This window comes from Erythrolamprus reginae, chromosome 2 (genome assembly GCF_031021105.1).
Source record: "Erythrolamprus reginae isolate rEryReg1 chromosome 2, rEryReg1.hap1, whole genome shotgun sequence".
Classification (NCBI taxonomy): Eukaryota; Metazoa; Chordata; class Lepidosauria; order Squamata; family Dipsadidae; genus Erythrolamprus; species Erythrolamprus reginae.
The window spans coordinates 208,943,691-208,965,493 of record NC_091951.1 but is presented as its reverse complement, the minus strand read 5'-3'; the positions used below and the strand labels follow the sequence as shown (position 1 = coordinate 208,965,493).

The 21,803-nt window shown below is 45.7% G+C and overlaps 1 protein-coding gene across 1 annotated transcript in view; it reads left to right on the top strand.

Annotated features, from left to right (window-relative positions):
- The window catches only part of LOC139161887 (A.superbus venom factor 1-like), a 131,615-nt gene that overhangs the window by 37,474 nt on the left and 72,338 nt on the right, over nt 1-21,803 (top strand). Inside the window, exons 10-17 of the mRNA XM_070741583.1 lie at nt 5,479-5,594; nt 5,987-6,139; nt 7,154-7,363; nt 7,487-7,681; nt 7,872-8,033; nt 8,132-8,261; nt 9,303-9,377; nt 11,237-11,437. Of these exons, the coding sequence (XP_070597684.1) occupies nt 5,479-5,594; nt 5,987-6,139; nt 7,154-7,363; nt 7,487-7,681; nt 7,872-8,033; nt 8,132-8,261; nt 9,303-9,377; nt 11,237-11,437 (1,242 nt within the window). The remainder of the gene's footprint in view (nt 1-5,478; nt 5,595-5,986; nt 6,140-7,153; nt 7,364-7,486; nt 7,682-7,871; nt 8,034-8,131; nt 8,262-9,302; nt 9,378-11,236; nt 11,438-21,803) is intronic.

The following is a 21,803-nucleotide window of genomic DNA, read 5'->3' as shown; positions in this document are numbered from 1 at the left end:
AAGCAACGATCCCTCGTTCCCCTGGAACGGCTAACTCTGTGGCCCCCGCCATATCTGCCTCTCCCCAGCAACACTGGAATATTCCGACCCTCTGCCACCCCAGAGATCGGTGCCCCTTCTTCTCCTGTCTCCCGAGTGTCAGGTGGGCCAAATCTGTCATTCATGCTATTTTCATTCATCTCATGCATACCATAACCCCACCCACTCCAACCATCACACTCACACCAATCATTCATCCTATACACAATATTACATACACCTCAATCATCCATTCATTAAGAAACCCCCCAATAATATTAAGATTAAATTAGTAATAATTAAAATAGATTAACTTGATTATTAAAATACAATAAGAAAAAATATCTAAATTTATCAAATTTAAAAAACTAGAAATATTACATATATATATATATATATATATATATATATATATATATATATAATATAAAAATATAAAAAAATATCGGAAATTAGTCAGCAATAAGATAGTGTTAAATTCTTAATTAGTTCTTAATTGGAAGTTCTGGATTGTAACAGTGTTCAGGATCCCAGGGGAGTATCTCAACCTGGTTAAAAGGAAGGATCTCTTCTTGATATTAGTCACCCCTTTTTCTGGCGCTATGATGTCTCCCAGGTCTCTTCTCAATCCCTCAGTTCCATCACCAATCTCTTGGCTCTCATAGGACCCTCGCCCCTCGCTGGTCACTCCTCGGTGGCCTCCGATGACGTTGCTGATTTCCGAGCGACATTTCCAGTTCTCTGTCTGCCAGACCCCCCTGCATGGCCTCCAAGAACTCTCTTTTCCACCTTGATATCGCTTCGACATCTCCCCCAGTCTCCATGCTCCTCTCACGGACCACCACCTCCTCCTCCTCGACAGCAATGTCCAGTCTAATCTTTCCATGCAGGTCTTTTCACCCCGTAGAGCCTCCGACGCTTGGGCGCTCCCACCAAGCAGCTCACAAGCGTCCTTAGTTCATGGGGGGGGGAGTCGTTCCAGCAGCAGCACCTCCAACCAGCATCACCTTCGCCTCTCGGTCCCGTCTCTCCTCGTTCTCTCCTCCCTTCAAGGCTCCGCTTTTCTCAGTATCAATCTCTCCCCCCAGTCTCAGCTACAGCCTCCCGGTGTAATCAAGGGGAGCCGCCATTTCCCCGCAGCCCAGCTGCTTCCTCCACAAAATCTCCGCGGCTGAGATGGATTGAAACAAATGCCATGGAGCAGGGTGCAGCAAGATCTTCCCACGCTGAATAAAAACAATCTCTGCTGAGCTCAGACAGCAGGCAGCGTGCTGCGGGGCTGTGAAGAACAAGCTGTAAACAAGCTGTAAACAACAGGCGGCTCGACCAAATCCCGCGGCCGTCGTTTCCGGAGCCCAGCCAACCGAGCCATAAACTCTGGGGGCAGAGAGAACACGGAGCACTAAGCAGCAGAAAATAGGGGTCCTTCTGAGCAGCAACTGCTCACCTTCCAAACCTGCAAAACCCCAAGTCCAATTTTGCTCCAATTTCCCATATTTTTTGGTGTTATTTTGCCGTAGTCTGGAGGAGCATCAACATCGCCTTCCTCCTTCCTCCCCCACCGGAACCAGAACCATCCATCCATCCATCCATCCATCCATCCATCCATCCATCCATCCATCCAACCAACCAACCAACCAACCATCCAACCAACCAACCAACCAACCAACCAACCAACCAACCAACCAACCAACCAACCAACCAACCAACCAACCAACCAACCAACCAACCAACCAACATTAATGTCCTTCTATTCCTGGGCTTATACATGTGTTTCCTGACACCAGTATCAATCTGTTCATATCTTTGTTTCTAATATTTTCATTGTCTTCTTGAAACACCTATAAATTAAATAACTGCTACGGCAGGTGGTATAACAGATCGTATTCGTTGCATAAAAATTGATGAAAAATTTAGATTTTAGGCAATGCTATCAGATATGTCAGTTTGTATCATTATTAGATACTGTCATCAAATATTTACTAAAAATTGGAATACAATATGAATATTATTTTATAATCTTTCCACAGCAAGGTAAAACTTTCCATTTCATATTCTTCCACAGTAAGATAAAGCTTTCCATAAAACTTTCCATTTCATATTCTCAGTATTGTTTCAAAGGGTTTATTCCTATAGACATTTTACTGCTTTCTGGAACTCTTGAATGATATCATATAAATGACATGATTCTTTGGTATTTTCCTTTAGTTCAGATATTATTGTGCCAAAGTCAGTCAGGGGTGTAAAGCTCTTTTCTTTATTTTTTTCATCTTTAACAAATGATAGAGCCTGTTCATATTTAGTGCTGAAGCATTAGATCTCTGCCTTCTCTCTATATCAGAAATTGTTTCTCCAAATCAGTCCTTTATAAATTTGCATTTGTTCATCTCTTTGAAGTGCTTTAAAATCTCTGGAAAACATTGAACTTCTATCAGGAGCATAACTGGAGTTACACTGCTAATATTTCACATCGCTTTTGTCAAAATTCAATTTCCAATTTCATTTTTTTTGGGTCAATTTTCTTCAATTGGTTTTAAATGTATAGTCTTGTGTGGAATTACATCCAGGCTTTGCTTGTGAAGCTTTATTAAGGGAAACTATGTCTAGTCTCAAAGCCATAAAATAAAGCAATATGTTAATAAATCCCCACTCCACATCTTCTGAAGTTTTAACATGCTAATTTTTTATTTATAAATTACCATTTGCCACATTATTTTCTCTAACTTCTTAAGACCATTTACATAACAAGATTATAAAATTTACAATAAGTGCATGTTTGCATTGGATCCGTGTCCCTCCTGGCTGGTCTCGGCCAGCAGGGAGGTGACACGGAGCTGGGTCCCGCAGATTGTCAATGCTTCCTTGGGGAGGGGGTCCTTTCCGGATCCCTACAAGGAGGCACTTGTGCGCCCCCTCCTCAAGAAGCCTTAACTGGACCCAGCCATTCTCAACAACTATCGTCCAGTCTCCAACCTTCCCTTTATGGGAAGGTTGTTGAGAAGGTGGTGGCGCTCCAGCTCCAGCGGTCCTTGGAAGAAGCCGATTATCTAGGCCCTCAGCAGTCAGGATTCAGGCTCGGCTAAAGCACGGAAACTGCTTTGGTCGCGCTGATGGATGATCTCTGGTTTACCCTCTGTCCTGGTGCTTCTTGACCTCTCAGCGGCTTTCGATACCATCGACCATGGTATCCTTCTGCGCCAGCTGGAGGGGTTGGGAATGGGGGGCACTGTTCTTCAGGGGTTCTCCTACCTCTCCAGTCAGTCGCAGTTGGTGTTAGTGGGGGGTCGGAGGTTGACCTCTAGGTTGCTCCCTTGTGGGGTGCCTCAGGGGTCAGTCCTCTCCCCCCTGCTGTTTAATATCTACATGAAACCACTGGGTGAGATCATCCAAGGGCATGAGGTGAGGTATTCTCAGTACGCAGATGATACCCAGCTTTACATCTCCACCCTATGTCCAGTCAGCGAAGCAGTGGAAGTGATGTGCCGGTGCCTGGAGGCTGTTGGGGTCTGGATGGGTGTCAACAGACTCAAACTCAACCCTGATAAGACGGAGTGGCTGTGGGTTTTGCCTCCCAAGGACATTTCCATCTGTCCGTCCATTACCCTGGGGGGGGGGGAATCACTTACCCCCTCAGAGAGGGTCCGCAACTTGGGCGTCCTCCTTGATCCACAGCTCACATTAGAGAAATATCTTTCGGCTGTGGCGAGGGAGACGTTTGCCCAGGTTTGCCTGGTGTACCAGTTGTGGCCCTATTTGGACTAGGAGTCACTGCTCACAATCACTCATGCCCTCAGAAACTCGAGGCCTGACTACTGTAATGCTCTCTACATGGGGCTACCTCTGAAAAGTGTTCGGAAACTTCAGATCGTGCAGAATGCAGCTGCGAGAGCAATCATGGGCTTCCCTAAATATGCCCATGTTACACCAACACTCCGCAGTCTGCGTTGGTTGCCGATCAGTTTCCGGTCAGAATTCAAACTGTTGGTTATGACCTATAAAGCCCTTCATGGCATCGGACCAGAATATCTCTGGGACCACCTTCTGCTGCATGAATCCCAGCGACCAGTTTGGTCCCACAGAATTGACCTTCTCCGGGTCCCGTCGACTAAACAATGTCGTTTGGTGGGACCCAGGGAAAGAGCCTTCTCTGTGGCGGCCCCGACACTCTGGAACCAACTCCCCCCAGAGATCAGAACTGCCCCCAGCCTGCTCGCCTTTTGTAAGCTCCTTAAAACCCACCTCTGTCGTCAAGCATGGGGGAACTGAGATAACTTCCCCAGGCCTATACTGTTTATGTATGGTATGTTGTGTGCATGTTTTTTAAATTATGGGTTTTTAGTTTTTATTAGATTTGTATTATATATTGTATTTCTATTACTGTTGTGAGCCGCCCCGAGTCTACGGAGAGGGGCGGCATACAAATGTAATAAAATAAATAAATAAATAATTAAATAAATTAATTGTTTTCTAGAAAAATAAATGGATACAAAGGTAGAAGAAATTGAGAGGCAATTTGCAAACTCTGAATGTACAGTGATCCCCCGGTTATTGCGTCCCCACCATTGCGAACAGGGTAATTTGCGATTTTTGAACCCGGAAGTCAAAACACCATCTGCGCATGCATGCCCTTTTTTTCTATGGGCACGCATGCGTAGATGGCGCCCGGCAGATCAGCTGCTGGGCGGCTTCCCTGGGTCTTCCCCCCTCTTGCTGGCGGGAGGGCGAGCGGCGGGCATCAGCAAGGAGTTTCCCCACCACCCACGCAAACTCCTCGCTGCCGCCCGTCCTTCGCCCGCCCACGCCGTTCATTCTCGCCGCTTCCCACCTGAGTCCTGAAGCGAATTCGCTTCAGGACTCAGGTGGAAAGCGGTGAGAGCGAGCGCTAGTGAACGGCTTGTCCGCCGCCCGCTCGCGCGTCCCGCGCCCACGCCGTTCATTCTCGCCGCTTTCCACCTGAGTCCTGAAGCGAATTCGCTTCAGGACTCAGCTGGGAAGCGCGAGCGAGCGGCGCCAGCGAACGGCTTGTCCGCCGTCTGCCTGCCCGCTAGCGAGGAGCCGAAGATTGGGGGCGGCGCGGCTGTTTTAAAACGTCGCCGCTGGCATGGGGGGCTTCCTAGCAGCCCCCCAAACCCGGGTTGGGGGTCCGGGGGGTGCTGGCAAGCCCCCCATGCCGGCGGCGACGTTTTAAAACAGCCGCGCCGCCCCCAATCTTCGGCTCCTCGCTAGCGCTGCGGAAGTAAAAACACCATCTGCACATGCGCAGATGGTGTTTTTACTTCCGCAGCGCTACTTCGCGAAAACCCGCTCGTTGCGGAGGGTCCTGGAACGGAACCCTCGCAACGAGCGGGGGATCACTGTATTCAGTTTTTAAAGTTTGAAACTAATAGTGTTTCAGAATTTTTCTCTTGGATTTCTCAGTTTGATTTCCTATTTTAAGTTGCATTCCTTTTTGTTTTACAGGCAGTGATATGGTAGTGACTGAGAAAAGCGGCATTCATATTGTGACATCTCCCTATCAGATCTCCTTCACAAAAACCCCCAAATATTTCAAGCCAGGAATGCCATATGAACTGACGGTAATATGGAACTCTCCTATTTTGTCAAAGAACCATCTCAGCAATATCTTCCTCCACCTTACTGGGCCTTTGAAGAACTGTCCAGACTTGGTTGTTCACGATCATGTGGAGGCTTAAGCTTACCTCAGGACTGTCTCTGGCACTGTAAATTGATTGATTGATTGGTATTTGTATATTGGATGGTTTGCTGTAATGTATCCACATAGAACTTACAAAATACATTACAAAAAAACCTTAGAAAAACATTTTCTAAGGCGCCTGGAGGTACAGTACTTTGAGTGAGTTGGGCAGCCATAGAAATCTTTTTAATAAATAATAGTTGAATAAACTGTTTTAAATTCAAAGGAAGCTATCATGTTCCACATTGAATCAACCCTTCTGGATTGTTTTAGGTGTATGTTACCAACCCCGATGGCTCACCAGCTGCCAATGTTCCAGTGATTGGTACATCAGGGGCCATTCGTTCTGAGGGAACTACTTTGGGCGATGGGACTGCTAAGCTCATCCTGAACACACCGCTGGATCTTCAAAGCCTACCGATCACTGTAAGTCTCTCTGACATTCTGTCAAATCCCATTCAGTGTGCTGATGAGAGAGAAAGTTGTGAGGAGTTAGATTCCCATGAGGGAGGGTGGCATTGCTAAGGAGGAAGTGGCAACTCAATCCGGATGCTTTGTGTGAGAGGAATAGGATGAAGGCAGCCCCTCCCTAATAGTTCTCAGAGTATATTGTCAATACAGATGGTAGACTTCTCACTCTGGCAAGATTTTATCTATAGGTTGAAAGCAATAAAGAACTCAACTTGGGAAAAGTGTTAATCTTAGTTTTGGGCCTGACATCTATGTTGGAACATAGGGCCATCACAGTCTGGTGCGAAAATTGTGCACCCACTCAGTGGAATGAGCTGAAGAGAGAATTATCAGTTGCCAGTTGTAAAGAAAGCAAAGGAGATACAGTGTCAGTAACATAAACTTTGCCCATACACAGTCAGACTCAGAGCAGCGACAGACCTAGCAGGCCTATGCATTGTGGAAATCTGTACAATGGCACATTGGAAGCCAGCAGTAGCTCTGCTGTTGCTCAAGAGGGAACAAGTGATTCTGTTTGCTGTGATGCAAACTCTGTTTTTATGCATTTGTGCAGAACAGTGCACACAGTTATGAAAGGCAAAGCAAGAAAAAAATGCTGTGAATCCCTTATGCACATTGTGTCACTGGAGAGTCATTTTATCTAGGAATGGAGAAAAATACATTATGTATGCCTTTTAGTGAAAGGGAGATCATTATGTATAGGTTGATATCTGTATATCTGAGCCTATTGATGCTGAGTTGAGTGTAATATAATGGCAATCATTCTTCATCCTTTTTTCTTTTCACAAATACTTGTAAATATCTAGATTTCAGATTTTTTAAAAATGAAAACAGGATGCTAGCCAGTTACTTTCTAATCATTACTGTATTCTTTCAGCAGTATTCATGTGGACATTGCTACGTGACAACCTTAAAAGGAGTCATAGTTGCTTCCTAATTAGGTTATTACTTCATATTTACCCTGTCTAGGTTAGAACCAACCATGAAGACCTCCCAGGAGAACGTCAGGCAACAAACTCCATGACAGCCACAGCCTATCAAACCCAGGGAGGATCTGGAAACTACCTTCATGTAACCATTACATCTATAGAGATTAAGCCTGGAGATAACTTACCTGTCAATTTCAATGTTAGGGGCAATGCAAACTCATTGAGCCAGATCCAATATTTCACATACCTGGTAAGTATTGTAGACCTGGAAGAAATACAGGGGCTGCATTTCAATTCATACTGTAGACTTGAAGCGACTGGCTTAATCTATCATTTCTCATCTTTCCATTAATCAGTATTTGTTCACCCTCAGATATTGACTAAGGGGAAGATTTTCAAGGCTGGCAGACAACCCAGGGGAGCTGGGCAGAATCTGGTGACCATGAATCTGCGTATCACTCCAGATCTCATCCCTTCCTTCCGGTTTGTCGCTTACTACCAAGTGGGAAACAATGAAATTGTGGCTGACTCTGTCTGGGTGGATGTGAAGGATACCTGCATGGGAAAGGTAAGTCAGCCTTTCTTAACAGTCAAGGGAAATACCCCATTGTAGCTGCATCAGAAGTGCATGAATCAGATGTACTTATTTTAAAGCATTTTAATAGTATTTTCCCCAAATATTGACTTCTGTTCTGTTGAAGTGGCAATTTTGTTGTCTCTTAGAGACCTGAGTTTTTCTTTGCTTTGTTTATAAACAGTTGGTTGTGAAAGGAGCATCTTCCAGAGACAATCAAATACAAAAGCCAGGAGCTCCAATGAAAATCAAATTGGAAGGGGATCCAGGTGCTCGGGTCGGTCTTGTGGCTGTGGACAAAGCAGTTTATGTTATCAATGATAAATATAAGATTAGCCAAGCTAAGGTAAGGCCAGAAATTTCTTAAGCTACACACACTCAGCTTTTAAGGTTTTCCAACTTACAATACTGAAGAGGAACATTTTTTTCTGTGATGTGCACTAGATATGGGAAACGATAGAAAAGAGTGACTTTGGCTGTACAGCGGGCAGTGGCCATAATAATCTGGGTGTGTTTGAAGATGCTGGACTGGCTCTGATAACTAGCACTAAGCTCAACACCAAAGAAAGATCAGGTATTTGGGGATGGGTGCTAATGTCTGGGAGATGGGAGAAGTTTTTCAATCCATTTAGAAGCCAAGAGAAAAGCATTTTCTCCATCAAATACTACTGGCATCATAAGGGAATCAATTCACAAGACCAAAGCAAATAGTCAAGGCTCATTGCAAAGTCACTTTAGAAATCAATCAATTAATTTATTTATTAAACAAACAAATCGTATTGTTATCAGTGTGCACTAGAGGAAAATCATAGAAAAAACTCAAACAGACAAAAAGATTCACTCATATTTATACATTTCAAAAGGGAGGGGAAAATGATAGTCATACATACGCCTAAGTAAAACATGATATAAGGATAAACATTCATAATTAACAAACCTCCACTTTCTATATTCAAGAAGGAATTATTGTATTAATAAAAGAAACACATCAGTCCAGTTGCCATAGAAATCTTGGTCAGGTTTACAGAGAGCCAGGCACTTCAAGGTTGCCCGTTTCATATGCCAGTTAGCACACATTCCTTTCATGTTTCTCTGTTGCTAAAATGTCCCACTTCCCTAAGGATTTGTTTTTCCCCCATTTGAAAAGTATGTTTCAGCATCTGAAGCAGAGAATATTGGCCATTGGGTTCTTGAACTGCATGCAATGGTTCCAACATCTTCTACCATAGGATTATTTGAATTGTAGGAAAATTCCAGATCACTATTTCTAAGATGATTCTAGAGGAGGGAATTATAATGCAGGATTTCTACTTTATTCTTATGATTTTAAGAAGGGCATACCTTACTAAGTTTTCTTCCTTACTTCAGCTTCCCAATTTTAAAGTGAACTTTCTATGAGCTGCTTTGGATCAATTAGATATAGATTTAAATAACACATAATTAAGGCTTCAGACTGCATTCCCAATCTGTTTTAAATGGGAAAAAGCCTTACAGAAGGCAACACAACTCCTTTACTCTCCTACTGTAAATTTATTGTAGAATTAATCTTCACAGGGATTAGTGCTGAGCTAATTTTTCTTTCTTTAATCTTTATCTTCTCTCCTGCCTCCTTCAGATGCAAAGTGTCCTCAGCCTGCAAATCGGAGGCGTCGCAGCTCTGTTTTGCTGCTTGACAGCAAGGCAAGCAAAGGTATGTGACAAGTAATGAAGTTTCTGTTTACTCTGAGGTAAAAGAATAACTGCAGTCGATTTGCATTTATTGAATCAGACAGGAAATTGATAAAGAAATGGAGGAAGATTGTCCCCTTTCCCTTGTTTTTCAAGCAAGAAGGTAGAAAATTAATAATCTCTATTAAATAGGAATAAATTGGATTCTTCACTTATCAATAAATTTGAGTGCTTGAATTCTGAGTGCAATGGAGGGGGAAGTACTTAAATGGCCCAATTGTTTAAGGCAATAGTGGGTTCTAAATCCAAACGCTATTGGTTTCGCACGCGCAGAAGAACCCTGGTAGTCAGAGCCTCCCTCCATCGCTGCTACTGGTTTGCTGAACCAGGCTAAACTGGGAGCAACCCATCACTGGTTTAATGTAGAATATACAGTAACTGGTTCCAGCTAAAGAGATTACATTTGTTAGACTAAATTTTTAAGCATTGTTTTTTTAGCGTTCTCGCAACGGCCAGTGAACTACAAGCAACCCCAAAATCAGGAACATCTGTGGGGATGCCTGCGTATCAATATGTCAGTTCAAACAGAACAATCAAAGCTCTGCCCCTTTTATATGTATGGGGCTTCAATTATCTGCTTCCTAAGGACATCCGTGCTCCAAAGCCTTTTTTGCAAGTTATAAATCACCAGGACCACAAAAAACAATAGCAGAACATCCAGAACTTATGTATTTTATTTCAGGAGCTAAGAATAAATGTGTTTAACCCTCTAGTAATCTTAAAGCACAGATTATGGATTTATAAATGTAACTTGAAAAACACCATATTCAAAATTTTAAAAAATTCTGCCTCCCCTGTATTGGCGATATAATCAATTATTTACTTTATTCTAAAAAAAAATTAATAAATACAAAGTAAAACCTCCAGTGGAAGGGGCCATATTTAGGGGCCGAAGAAATTTTCTGCATGCAGGTGGTGAACTGGAAGCCTTCGAAGAGCATTCCGTCCACAGAAGCCTTGGGGGTAAATACTGAAAACCTCCAAAAGTTCTTCTCCTATTATTACATTTGCCTGTTAGGAGAGGGGAAGAATTTTGTTGAAGAATTGTATTAAGTGTTTTTAATTTTGATTATATTTACATACAAACTAAGTGAAACGAATTGGGTTTCTCCTTGATTTACCCAGTAGTTTTTAGGAGCATCCCCCCCCCCCCCCCCGCATGCCATTCAGAGGCCAAGGGGAGCATTGAGCCCAGGGCCAGTGCAGAACAAGGAGCACCATGAGAAATGGCCATGCCTCTCAGCTAGAAATGAATTGGTAGCTGGACTGGGGCCATTATCTTCCTCAAGCACACCCCAATCCCTTTTCCTTCCAAGGGCCCTAAACAAGGTGCATGCGCAGGAACTGTTCTTTGGACTCTTCCATATGCAAGGTTGCAGGGGGCCTTGGATGAAAGAAGAAGGAAAACTAAAGAAAAGGGCCTTTAGGTGATTTAAAGCCCATATTTTTACAAGGAGCTGGTGATGGCCTACTCAAGCCTCCTTGTGGAATATGGCACCTAGAATGCTCGATTCAAGAGTTAGAGATACACTGCAAAATTTTATTGATTTCCAAAAACAGAAGATAAGTTTGAATGTCCTGGCAAAACTGGAGATACAGTAATAAGCCATAAAGCAATCTTATGAAAATGACAGACCCTATTAACTATAGTAGTGAAAAATAAAAGGTTGTTCATCTGTTTCTTCAAACTGCCTGGGACAAGATAAACAACTAACTCATTTGATTAATTTATGTAAATATTCATTGTCTCTTGTTTCCCTTTATGCCTATAACTATAAGAAATAGGATTGTCTAATGTTTCACAAATTTTACATATTTTAGTGGCACAGTTTCAGGATCGAGAGCTGCGTAAATGCTGCGAAGATGGCATGTATGAGAACCCCATGGGGTACAGTTGTGAAAAGCGTGCAAACTATATCCAGGAGGGAGACGCTTGTAAGGCTGCCTTCCTTGAATGCTGTCACTACATCAAAGGGATCCAAGATGAAAACAAACGGGAGAATGAGTTGCTTTTGGCAAGAAGTAAGTAACAAGGTCTTGGTTTATTGAAAGAAAGGAACATTCAGTTCTTAATATCTAGAAAATATGGCATATTATAGCATCACTAAGATTATTGTTATTGTTAGGTAGTTATATGTCATTGTTGCTAATTTATAGCTCGGCTTTAGTGCAAAATACAGCTCTGTAAATTAAGGAGGAACATTAAAACTTGGGTTGAATGAGGCCTCACTCGTGGGAATCCCATCACATCCAGCCTCCCAGTCCTTGGGCTCTACCAGTCCCCATCAAGGTCAGGTCTACACAGCATGCAGCCATGCTCTCGTTACATAACTGTTTTTAATTAAAGCTGCTTCCTCTGTAAACAACCACCACATTTTAACTCAATTGTTTTAACTTTCTCGCTTTCTTTCTTTTATTTTTATACCAATAACTTTCCCCCCAAACTCCTTTTCTTCCTTTTGATTAATTATTTGTATAGCTCTTCCCTTAATTTCTTTTAATCTCTTCTCTCTGTTACCCCCCTCATTTTATCCCGTCTTGCTTTTTTCTTGTCATTGTAAATCCTAGTGTAATCATTCCTTTATTTCTGATTTCCTTTTTATTTTTCTTGTCACTGTAAATCCCAGTGTGATCATCATTCTGTGTTTTCTCTTTAATTCTCTTTTTGTCTTAGCAACATTCTTGTTCTTCATTTTCTTAGTTTCCATTTCTTACCATTATTGTTTCTAAATATTCTTTATAATCCATCTGTTTTCTGTTTTCTTTCCACTAATTTCTAAAAAACAATTTTTAAAATCCTCATAATCACATACCTCCATATTGTCAAATTCACAATTCACAAAGGATTATTATTAATGCAATCCATACCTGTCCAATCCAATTCAAAATCTTCTTATCTTCTTTCAGCAAAGCATTATACCATCAAACACAATAACTAGTTACTTAAGTACTTTCAGTCTGGTAGATATCTTCTTTTAGCCAAGGTCAGTTTCCAGCTATTAGCATAAATATACTTCCACAGTCTATTACAATGTTTTCTTTTAACCAACAAATAGCACTGTCAATTCCCAATATAGCAAAACAGCTCATTTTAAAGAGTAAGTTTCTATAGTTCTATATTTCAAATCTGCTTAGCACTTGAAGATTGTTTTCATTAGGTTCTAATTCATCCAGCATTTTAATTTCCACCAAGTCTATTGTAAAAACATCCTCAAAGTTAGATTCTAGTCCTGTTCCTTTAAGTCTCTCTATGGTCTTTCAAATTGCAGTACAGTGATCCCTCGGTTAGCGCGGGGGTTACGTTCCAAGACCTCCCGCGCTAACCGATTTCCGCGTTATACTGGATGCGGAAGTAAAAAACCTTCTGCGCATGCGCGCCCTGGCCGCACATGCGCAGAAGGTGGAGCGACGCAAATTCGGAGGCTGGCAATGCAATGGTGATTTTTCCGGGCTCCTTGCCGCTACCCCCCGCCCGCCCGATTCGCCCCGCTCACCGGCTTTCTTGGGGCAGGGCCAGCGCTGGCGGCAATGGCAAACCTCCCTCCTTCCCTTCTCTCCTTCCTCTCACCGGCTTTCTTTGGGGCAGGGGCAGCGCTGGCGGCAATGGCAAACCTCCCTCCTTCCCTTCTCTCCTTCCTCTCACCGGCTTTCTTGGGGCAGGGCCAGCGCTGGCGGCAATGGCAAACCTCCCTCCTTCCCTTCTCTCCTTCCTCTCACCGGCTTTCTTGGGGCAGGGCCAGCGCTGGCGGCAATGGCAAACCTCCCTCCTTCCCTTCTCTCCTTCCTCTCACCGGCTTTCTTTGGGGCAGGGGCAGCGCTGGCGGCAATGGCAAACCTCCCTCCTTCCCTCCTTCTCTTCTCTCCCTCCCTCCCTCCTTCCCTCTCTTCTCTCCCTCCCTCCCTCCTTCCCTCTCTTCTCTCCCTCCCTCCTTCCTTCCCTCTCTTCTCTCCCTCCCTCCCTCCTTCCTTCTCTTCTCTCCCTCCCTCCTTCCCTCCTTCCTTCTCTTCTCTCCCTCCCTCCCTCCCTCTCTTCTCTCCCTCCCTCCTTCCCTCCTTCCCTCCCTCCTTCCCTGCTCCTTCCTTAAAAAACACTTAAATACAGTATCTAATGACAGAATAAAAAACCCCAGCCCTTACCTGCGTTTCCCTCATCTGCATCGCCTTCTTCTGTGTCTTCAAGACGGTTGTACAATTGTTGTGCCTTGGTTCTGATAGTGTTGGTATCCAAAGCAATGCTCTTTTTGCGGCAGTCTTGTACCCACAGGGACAAAGCAGCTTCCATCTTCATGAGCCGTTTGTTTCTAGGCGTCACCATTCTTTTTGCAGCCTTGTTGAAGGCCATCAGGGAACTTTGCCTTATCTTTTTCTCGTCGTCACGAATGGTTCGCACACTCGATTCGTTGATCCCATACTGCCGACCAACATCTGCATAAGAGCGTCCCCCTTTCAGCATGTCCAAAATGTCAATTTTCTCTTTAATTGTGAGTATCCTCCTGGTCTTTTTAGCGTCGCCGCCAGCACTCCGAGCACAACGTTTAGGAGGCATCTTGCAACAAGTCTGAACAAGTTCCAAAAGTTCAGTTGCAAAGCTTTTTTTTGCGTTTGCAACGATTGGTTGAGATTTTGGCCAATCAGCAATCAGCATGACGTCATCGGGCGGGAAAAACCGTGGTATAGCAAAAAAAACGCGAACGTATTTTTTAATTAATATTTTTTGAAAAACCGCGTTGCAGCGTTTCGCGTTAATCGAGAACGCGTAAATCGAGGGACCACTGTATTTTCTTCTAACGGGCAGATGGCACTGTAAATTCCCAGTATAACAAAACAGCTCTTAAAAAAAGAAAACAAGTAAGTTTCTATATTTATGTATTTATTTATTTTGGATCCACTTAGCACTTGTAAGTTGTTTTCTTCAAATTCTTATTTGTCCAGCATTTTTTTTAAAAAAAAATTCACTGTGTGTTATAAAAACGTGCTCAAAGTCGGACTTTTAATCCCATTAAGTTTTTCTATGATCTTTCAAATTGCTAGAAAGCTGCTCCCTTCATTTGGAAGCCTCTTTTGTTCCCCTTTACGTTTTAATTTTCTTCTTTTAATCTTTGTATTGGTTAAGCACTCACCAACTTCAGTACTTCTTCTCCTCCCTCCAGCATATATACTTAGATCTTTTATTTTTTTAAAAAAATAGTTTTTATTGATTTTTAAAAAGAAAGAAAAGAAAAAGAATATATGTCACATATACATTGTAAAATAGGTCATACTCCTTTTCTATTACATCTTATATTGTCATTTCTTATACTTAACGTTATACTAACCTATATGCATTCACATACATGAAACAAGCATAAGTACTTTTGCTTTTATAAAGAGTAGTAATTCAAAAAAGATAGTTGTTTCATTAGTCTATGTATTTTTGTATTTCTATATTCGATTTTTATTTATGTGTGTACACTGATACACTGATACTTTATATTGTCATGTTTGGTTTTTATTACGGATCCATTCATGCCATTTTTGCCATGTCTCTTTGGTATCTTTGGTTTTTTTCTCTTTAATTGCATTCATCATGTTGTCCATTTCTGTGCATTTGTAGATTTGTTCTATGATTAGATTTTCGGATGGGGTCTGTTCTTTTTTCCACATTTGTGCGATTGAGATTCTTACTGCTGTAATTGTATACGTCATGAGAGAAAGCATTTTTTTGGTGGTATTGTTTTTCCAGGTTCCTAGAAGCATATCTTCTGGTATGAATTCTATCTCCTCCTTTGTCATTTCTGTGAGCCATCTGTGCATATTTCTCCAAATGTTTTGAATTTTGAGGCAGGACCACCACATGTGAAAAAAAGTACCTATCTGTTTCTTACATTTCCAACAACTTTCGTTTAGTTTAGGGTAGATCTTTGTGAGTCTTGATGGGAGCAAGTACCATCTGTAAAATAGTTTATAGAAGTTTTCTTTATAGGCAGCCAACAGTGTAATTTTGCATATACTGTAATGTTTTCCCAGTCTGCTAAGTGTATATTGTGTTGAATGTTTTTTGCCCACGCGATCATGAGTTCTTTAACTATGTCTTCTGGTTCTAAGAGTTGTTGATAAATTTAGATCTTTTCACCCAGACAATCCACAATCTCTTAAAACAACGTTTCCCAACCGGTGTGCCGAGACACAGTCAGGTGTGCCGCCAAGCTCCTAGGGAAGCTCCAGCTGGGCGGGGCGCTGCCGGTGCCTCCGAGCTCCCACTCGCAGCTGTCCCCCAGTTCCTGCCCGTTGCCGCGGTTTCTGGTGCTCTCCTGCTGGGCCCCAAAGAAGGAAGGCGGGAAAAAGGAGAGCGAGTGGGAGCTTGGAGGCACCGGCAGCACCCCGCCCAGCTGGAGTTTCCTGGCGTTGGCAGCAAGTGTCCTTTGGGCCCGGCGGGAGGGCACTGGCGGTGGGAGCGGGAGCGTGCCGGCTGCAGCAGCCCCAGGTGGTCGCGGGGAGATGGGGGCGGCAAGAGGGAGCATCAGCACCACCCCTCTATGAGCAGCAAGAGCCTCAGCGATGGGGCACGCCGTTTGCCTTTCGGCTCCGTCGCTGAGGCTTTTGCTGCTCGTGGAGGGGAAGGCGCCGATGCCCAAAGCCTCAGCGACGTTTGGCTGCCGGGGGGGTGGGGAGGAGAAAATCCTCCCCCCCCTCCAGGAGCAGCAAAAGCCTAAGTGACGGATCGCGCCGTTTGCCTTTCGGCTCCGTCGCTGAGGCTTTTGCTGCTCGTGGAGGGGGGGTTGGCGGTGCCGATGCCAAATGCTTTCCCTCCGCGGTGGGGGGTGGAGGGCAGGCGCAGTCAGCCCCAGGAGACAAAGAGGGAATGAGAGAAAGGAAAGAGACAGAAAGGGAGGGAGAGAAATGTAATGTATTTGCCTAGATATAGCTGCTGTCTTGTAATTGGTTGTTCTGGGTGGCGGGAGGAATACTGGTTAGTCATTGGTTATGTAATATTTGTGCCGGGTATAAATACCCTGTCAGCTGTCAAAGTCCTGTTCTTGTTATGTGTTATTTCCGACTAATAAAGACTGCTGATGTTCGCTCCGCTCCAGTCTCGACTTATTAGTGGCGATGAGGATTGTGTCAACTCATGTACGATTTTTGCTTAGTTATTCCTTTTTCCAGCATGTCTACGCAACTGACATTCGCACCATTCGACCCGCGGGTGGAAACATGGGACTCCTACGTTGCAAGGTTCGAATGTTTTCTCATCTCTAACGGGTTTACCGAAATTTCGGGGGACAGAAAAAGGGCGTACTTCCTGAGTTTTTGCGGTGCCGAAATGTTCGAGACCGCCAGGGCTATCTTTGCTCCGACTCTAATTCACGACGTGCCTTGGGAGCAATTTCTATCCACCCTCCAGGATCATTATGCCCCCGCCCCATCCCGCTGTGCTCGGCGCTATGTTTTTTTTCATCGAAATCAACAAGAGGGCGAGTCAATCAACGATTACGTAGCTGCTCTCAGGAGAGCTGCCGTGTACTGTGAATTTGCCGACTTGGAAGATTATCTGCTGGATCGTTTGGTCTTTGGGGTAAAGGACGGGCGCTTGAAGCGCCGCCTTCTAGCTATCCAGGGGCTATCATTTAAAGTCGCTCTCGCGGAGGCGAGAGCTTTTGAGATGTCTAGCCAATCCCTGGCCGCTATGGATGTTTCTGTCAACGCTACTTCGCCAGCCCCAGTCAAGCAGTTTTTGCAATTACCTCAGGATGTGGACAATGCCATTGCGTCTGAGGAGGAGGTTTGTCGCCTGGCTGCTTCCAGGCTGCGGGAGGCCCCGCCTGCCAACCGACCCCGCCCTTCTCCTCCTTCTCCATGCAGAGGCTGTGGCGGCGATCACTTCCGGGCTGTTTGTCCCTTTAAGGACGTGACGTGCCGCCGCTGTGGGGGTCGGGGACATATCGCCCGGGTTTGTAATTTCCGCCGCCCTTATTCTACTCCTACTACAGGCTATAAAGATCCAGTGGCTGGTGGTTTCCGTGCTCCGCCAAGGGATTCAACGTATCGGCAGTCTCAGTGTAACGCCATTTATTCTTCAGTTTTTTCTTCCAGCTGCCGTCTCCGCTCTCAAACCACCGTCAGGATCGCCGCTACGGGCCCGGCAACTGAGAAAATCTGCGGCAAGATGCGCGTACCATGCCGCCTTGATTGCATCAGCGGAATCCCGCCCGGCCGCTCTGTTTAGGGTGACCCGCTCCCTTCTTAACCAGGGGGGAGTTGGGGAGCCCTTGCAGAGTAGTGCCGAGGAGTTTAACACGTTTTTCGCTGATAAAGTCGCTCAGATCCGGGCCGACCTCGACTCCAATTGTAAAACAGAGTCGACTGACAACGAGTCAGTCGAGGTGACTGGGGCACGTACTTGTCCACCTGTCTGGGAAGAGTTTGATCTGGTGACACCTGATGAAGTGGACAAGGCCATTGGAGCTGTGAGTTCCGCCACCTGTTTACTGGATCCGTGTCCCTCCTGGTTGGTCTCGGCCAGCAGGGAGGTGACACGGAGCTGGGCCCAGGAGATTACCAACGCTTCCTTGGGGAGGGGAGTTTTTCCATCACTCTATAAAGAAGCGCTTGTGCGCCCCCTCCTCAAGAAGCCTTCCCTGGACCCAGCAGTACTTAACAACTATCGTCCAGTCTCCAACCTTCCCTTCATGGGGAAGGTTGTCGAGAAGGTGGTGGCACTCCAGCTCCAGCGGTCCTTGGAAGAAGCCGATTATCTAGGTCCCCAGCAGTCGGGCTTCAGGCCCGGTTACAGCACGGAAACCGCTTTGGTCGCGTTGATGGATGATCTCTGGCGGGCCCGGGACAGGGGTTTATCCTCTGTCCTGGTGCTCCTCGATCTCTCAGCGGCTTTCGATACCATCGACCATGGTATCCTTCTGCACCGGTTGGAGGGGTTGGGGGTGGGAGGCACTGTGCTTCAGTGGTTCTCCTCCTACCTCTCTGGCCGGTCGCAGTCGGTGTTAGTGGGGGGTCAGAGGTCGACTCCGAGGTCTCTCCCTTGTGGAGTACCCCAGGGGTCGGTCCTCTCCCCCTTGCTATTTAACATCTACATGAAACCGCTGGGTGAGATCATCCAAGGACATGGGGTGAGGTATCATCAATATGCCGATGATACCCAGCTTTACATCTCCACCCCATGCCCAGTCAACGAAGCGGTGGAAGTGATGTGCCGGTGCCTGGAGGCTGTTGGGGCCTGGATGGGTGTCAACAGACTCAGGCTCAACCCGGATAAGACGGAGTGGCTGTGGGTTTTGCCTCCCAAGGACAATCCCATCTGTCCGTCCATTACCCTGGGGGGGGGGAATCATTGACCCCCTCAGAGAGGGTCCGCAACTTGGGCGTCCTCCTCGATCCACAGCTCACATTAGAGAACCACCTTTCAGCTGTGGCGAGGGGGGCGTTTGCCCAGGTTCGCCTGTTGCACCAGTTGCGGCCCTATCTGGACCGGGACTCATTACTCACAGTCACTCATGCCCTCATCACCTCGAGGTTCGACTACTGTAATGCTCTCTACATGGGGCTACCTTTGAAAAGTGTTCGGAAACTTCAGATCGTGCAGAATGCAGCTGCGAGAGCAGTCATGGGCTTACCCAGGTATGCCCATGTTTCACCATCACTCCGCAGTCTGCATTGGCTGCCGATCAGTTTCCGGTCACAATTCAAAGTGTTGGTTATGACCTTTAAAGCCCTTCATGGCACTGGACCAGAATATCTCCGAGACCGCCTTCTGCCGCACGAATCCCAGCGACCGATTCAGTCCCACAGAGTGGGCCTCCTCCGGGTCCCGTCAACTAAACAATGCCGGTTGGCGGGCCCCAGGGGGAGAGCCTTCTCTGTGGCGGCACCGGCCCTCTGGAACCAACTCCCCCCGGAGATCAGAACTGCCCCTACTCTTCCTGCCTTCCGTAAACTCCTCAAAACCCACCTTTGCCGTCAGGCATGGGGAAACTAAACATCTCCCCCTGGGCACGTTGAAGTTATATATGGTATGCCTGTATGTGTGTATGTTAGTATAGGGGATTTTCTTAAACTTATATTTTAATTAATTGGATTGTATTGGATTGTTTTTCACTTGTTGTGAGCCGCCCCGAGTCTTCGGAGAGGGGCGGCATACAAATCCAAATAATAAATAATAAATAAATAATAAATCTCTGTCAATCTAGGAAAAAAGCCTTGCTCAATGCTGATTGACACAGGGTCTGCCCATTCGCTGGTGCCATGGTCAACAATCAAGAGTTGTTTTCCACATGTGACCAAGAGGTCTCTTTCTGCTTGCCCCTTGAATCTTCGGGACTATCAGGGGTCCCTGATTCCAGTTATGGGTCAGGGCCGTTTTCTGGTCCAATTCAAGCAATTTTTGGGACATTTACCTCTTATTGTCGTTGATGGGCCCTTCGCGAATTTGTTGGGCCTTAATTGGTTCGAGTCCCTAGGTCTTTCCGTTTCAGGAGTTAATTTTGTGTCTGGGGGAAAAGCTTTTTCTGAGCTGGCGTCACAATTCCCAGATGTTTTTGACAGCAATTTGGGGTGCTATAAGGGTTCCCCTATCTCTTTTGGGTTAGACCCCCTGGTTCCGCCGGTAAGGATTAAACCACGCAGGGTACCTTTAGCCTTGCGTCCCAAAGTTGACGCTGAATTGGATCACCTTGTGGCTCAAGGTGTTTTGGAACCTATTGATCAATCCACGTGGGAGACCCCGATTGTAGTAGCTGTTAAGGCGGGAGGTGGAATAAGAATTTGTGGAGATTATAAGTGCACTATCAATAGGGCCCTTGCACACCATTCATACCCTGTTCCGGTAGTGCAACATCTATTACACTCGTTGGGGGAGGGTAAGGTATTTGCGAAACTTGACCTGTCCCAGGCGTACCAACAACTGCCCGTGGACGCTCAGGCGGCCGACGCACAGGCTATTTCAACTCACAGAGGGGTGTTTAGGTGCAAACGTTTACAGTTTGGAGTGTCCACGGCCCCTGGAATTTTCCAAGCGCTTATGGAGCGATTGTTGTATGGGATTCCTGGCACCGTTCCATATTTCGATGATGTTTTGGTCTCCGCCCAGTCCGAGGCGGATCTTCTGGATAGGGTCAAACTAGTGTTGTCCAAATTTAAGGAAGCGGGTCTGAAACTCAAAGCCCATAAGTGCGTTTTCGGAGTGCCACAGGTGGAATTTTTAGGGTTTACCATTGACAAGCAAGGAATCCACCCCACCCCTGAAAAAACCAAGGCCATTTGGGAGGCCCCCACTCCGACCTCTAAGGCAGAGCTTCAAGCCTTCCTGGGGTTATTAAATTTCTACGCTGTTTTCATCCCCCATAAGGCTACATTAGCCGAGCCCCTACACAGGCTTCTTGATAGAAATAGGAAGTGGGCTTGGGGGCCCAAAGAGGCAGCTGCTTTTGTGGCCGTTAAAAAAGTTCTCACGTCTAACGCTGTTCTGGCACAGTATTCTCCATACTTACCTCTGATTTTAACCTGTGATGCATCCCCGTATGGGGTGGGCGCTGTACTGAGCCACAAACTTCCGAATGGTAATGAAGTCCCACTGGCCTTCTTTTCAAGAACACTGGCCAAGGCTGAAAGGAATTTTGGCCATATTGATAGGGAGGCTCTGGCTATCATAGCCGGAGTTAAAAGATTTCATGATTACTTGTATGGCCGTTTTTTTGATATTGTAACAGATCACCAGCCCCTACTGGGCCTGTTGTCTGGTGATCGCCAGAGCCCTCTTATTTTGTCGCCAAGGATGTCCAGGTGGATAGTCTTTTTGGCCAATTACTCTTACCACCTACGTTACCGGCCGGGCAGACATATTGCTCATGCGGATGCACTTAGCCGTTGTCCCTCGCCTCGGGAACTCCTGGACCCAGCCCCAGCGTCCGCTGTATTAGCCATTACGGACCAGTTCTTGGCCCTATCTGCAGCCGCAGTAGCTGAGGAGACCAAACAGGATCTGTGTTTGTCCACTGTCTTACAATGGGTTTTAAGAGGGTGGCCCAGGGTCTCCCCTTCTGAAGTGTATATTCCAGTCTATCGCTGCAAAGACGAGCTGTCAGTCGTACAAGGTTGTCTGCTAAGGGGGTGTCGAGTTTGTATTCCCTCACAACTGCGAGAAAAGGTGTTCTCTCTCCTGCATAAAGGGCATCCGGGAGTGGTGCGGATGAAAGCTTTAGCAAGGGGGTATGTGTGGTGGCCAGGCCTCGACAAAAACGTGGAGCATAAGGTAGCCCAATGTTGGCCCTGCCAAGAGCAGAGACCGTCACCCCAGAAGGGGGTCCCGTTAGCCTGGGAACCGCCAGCAGGCCCTTGGACCAGAGTACATGTGGACTTGGCGGGACCCTTTATGGGTCAAATGTTTCTTGTGACAGTT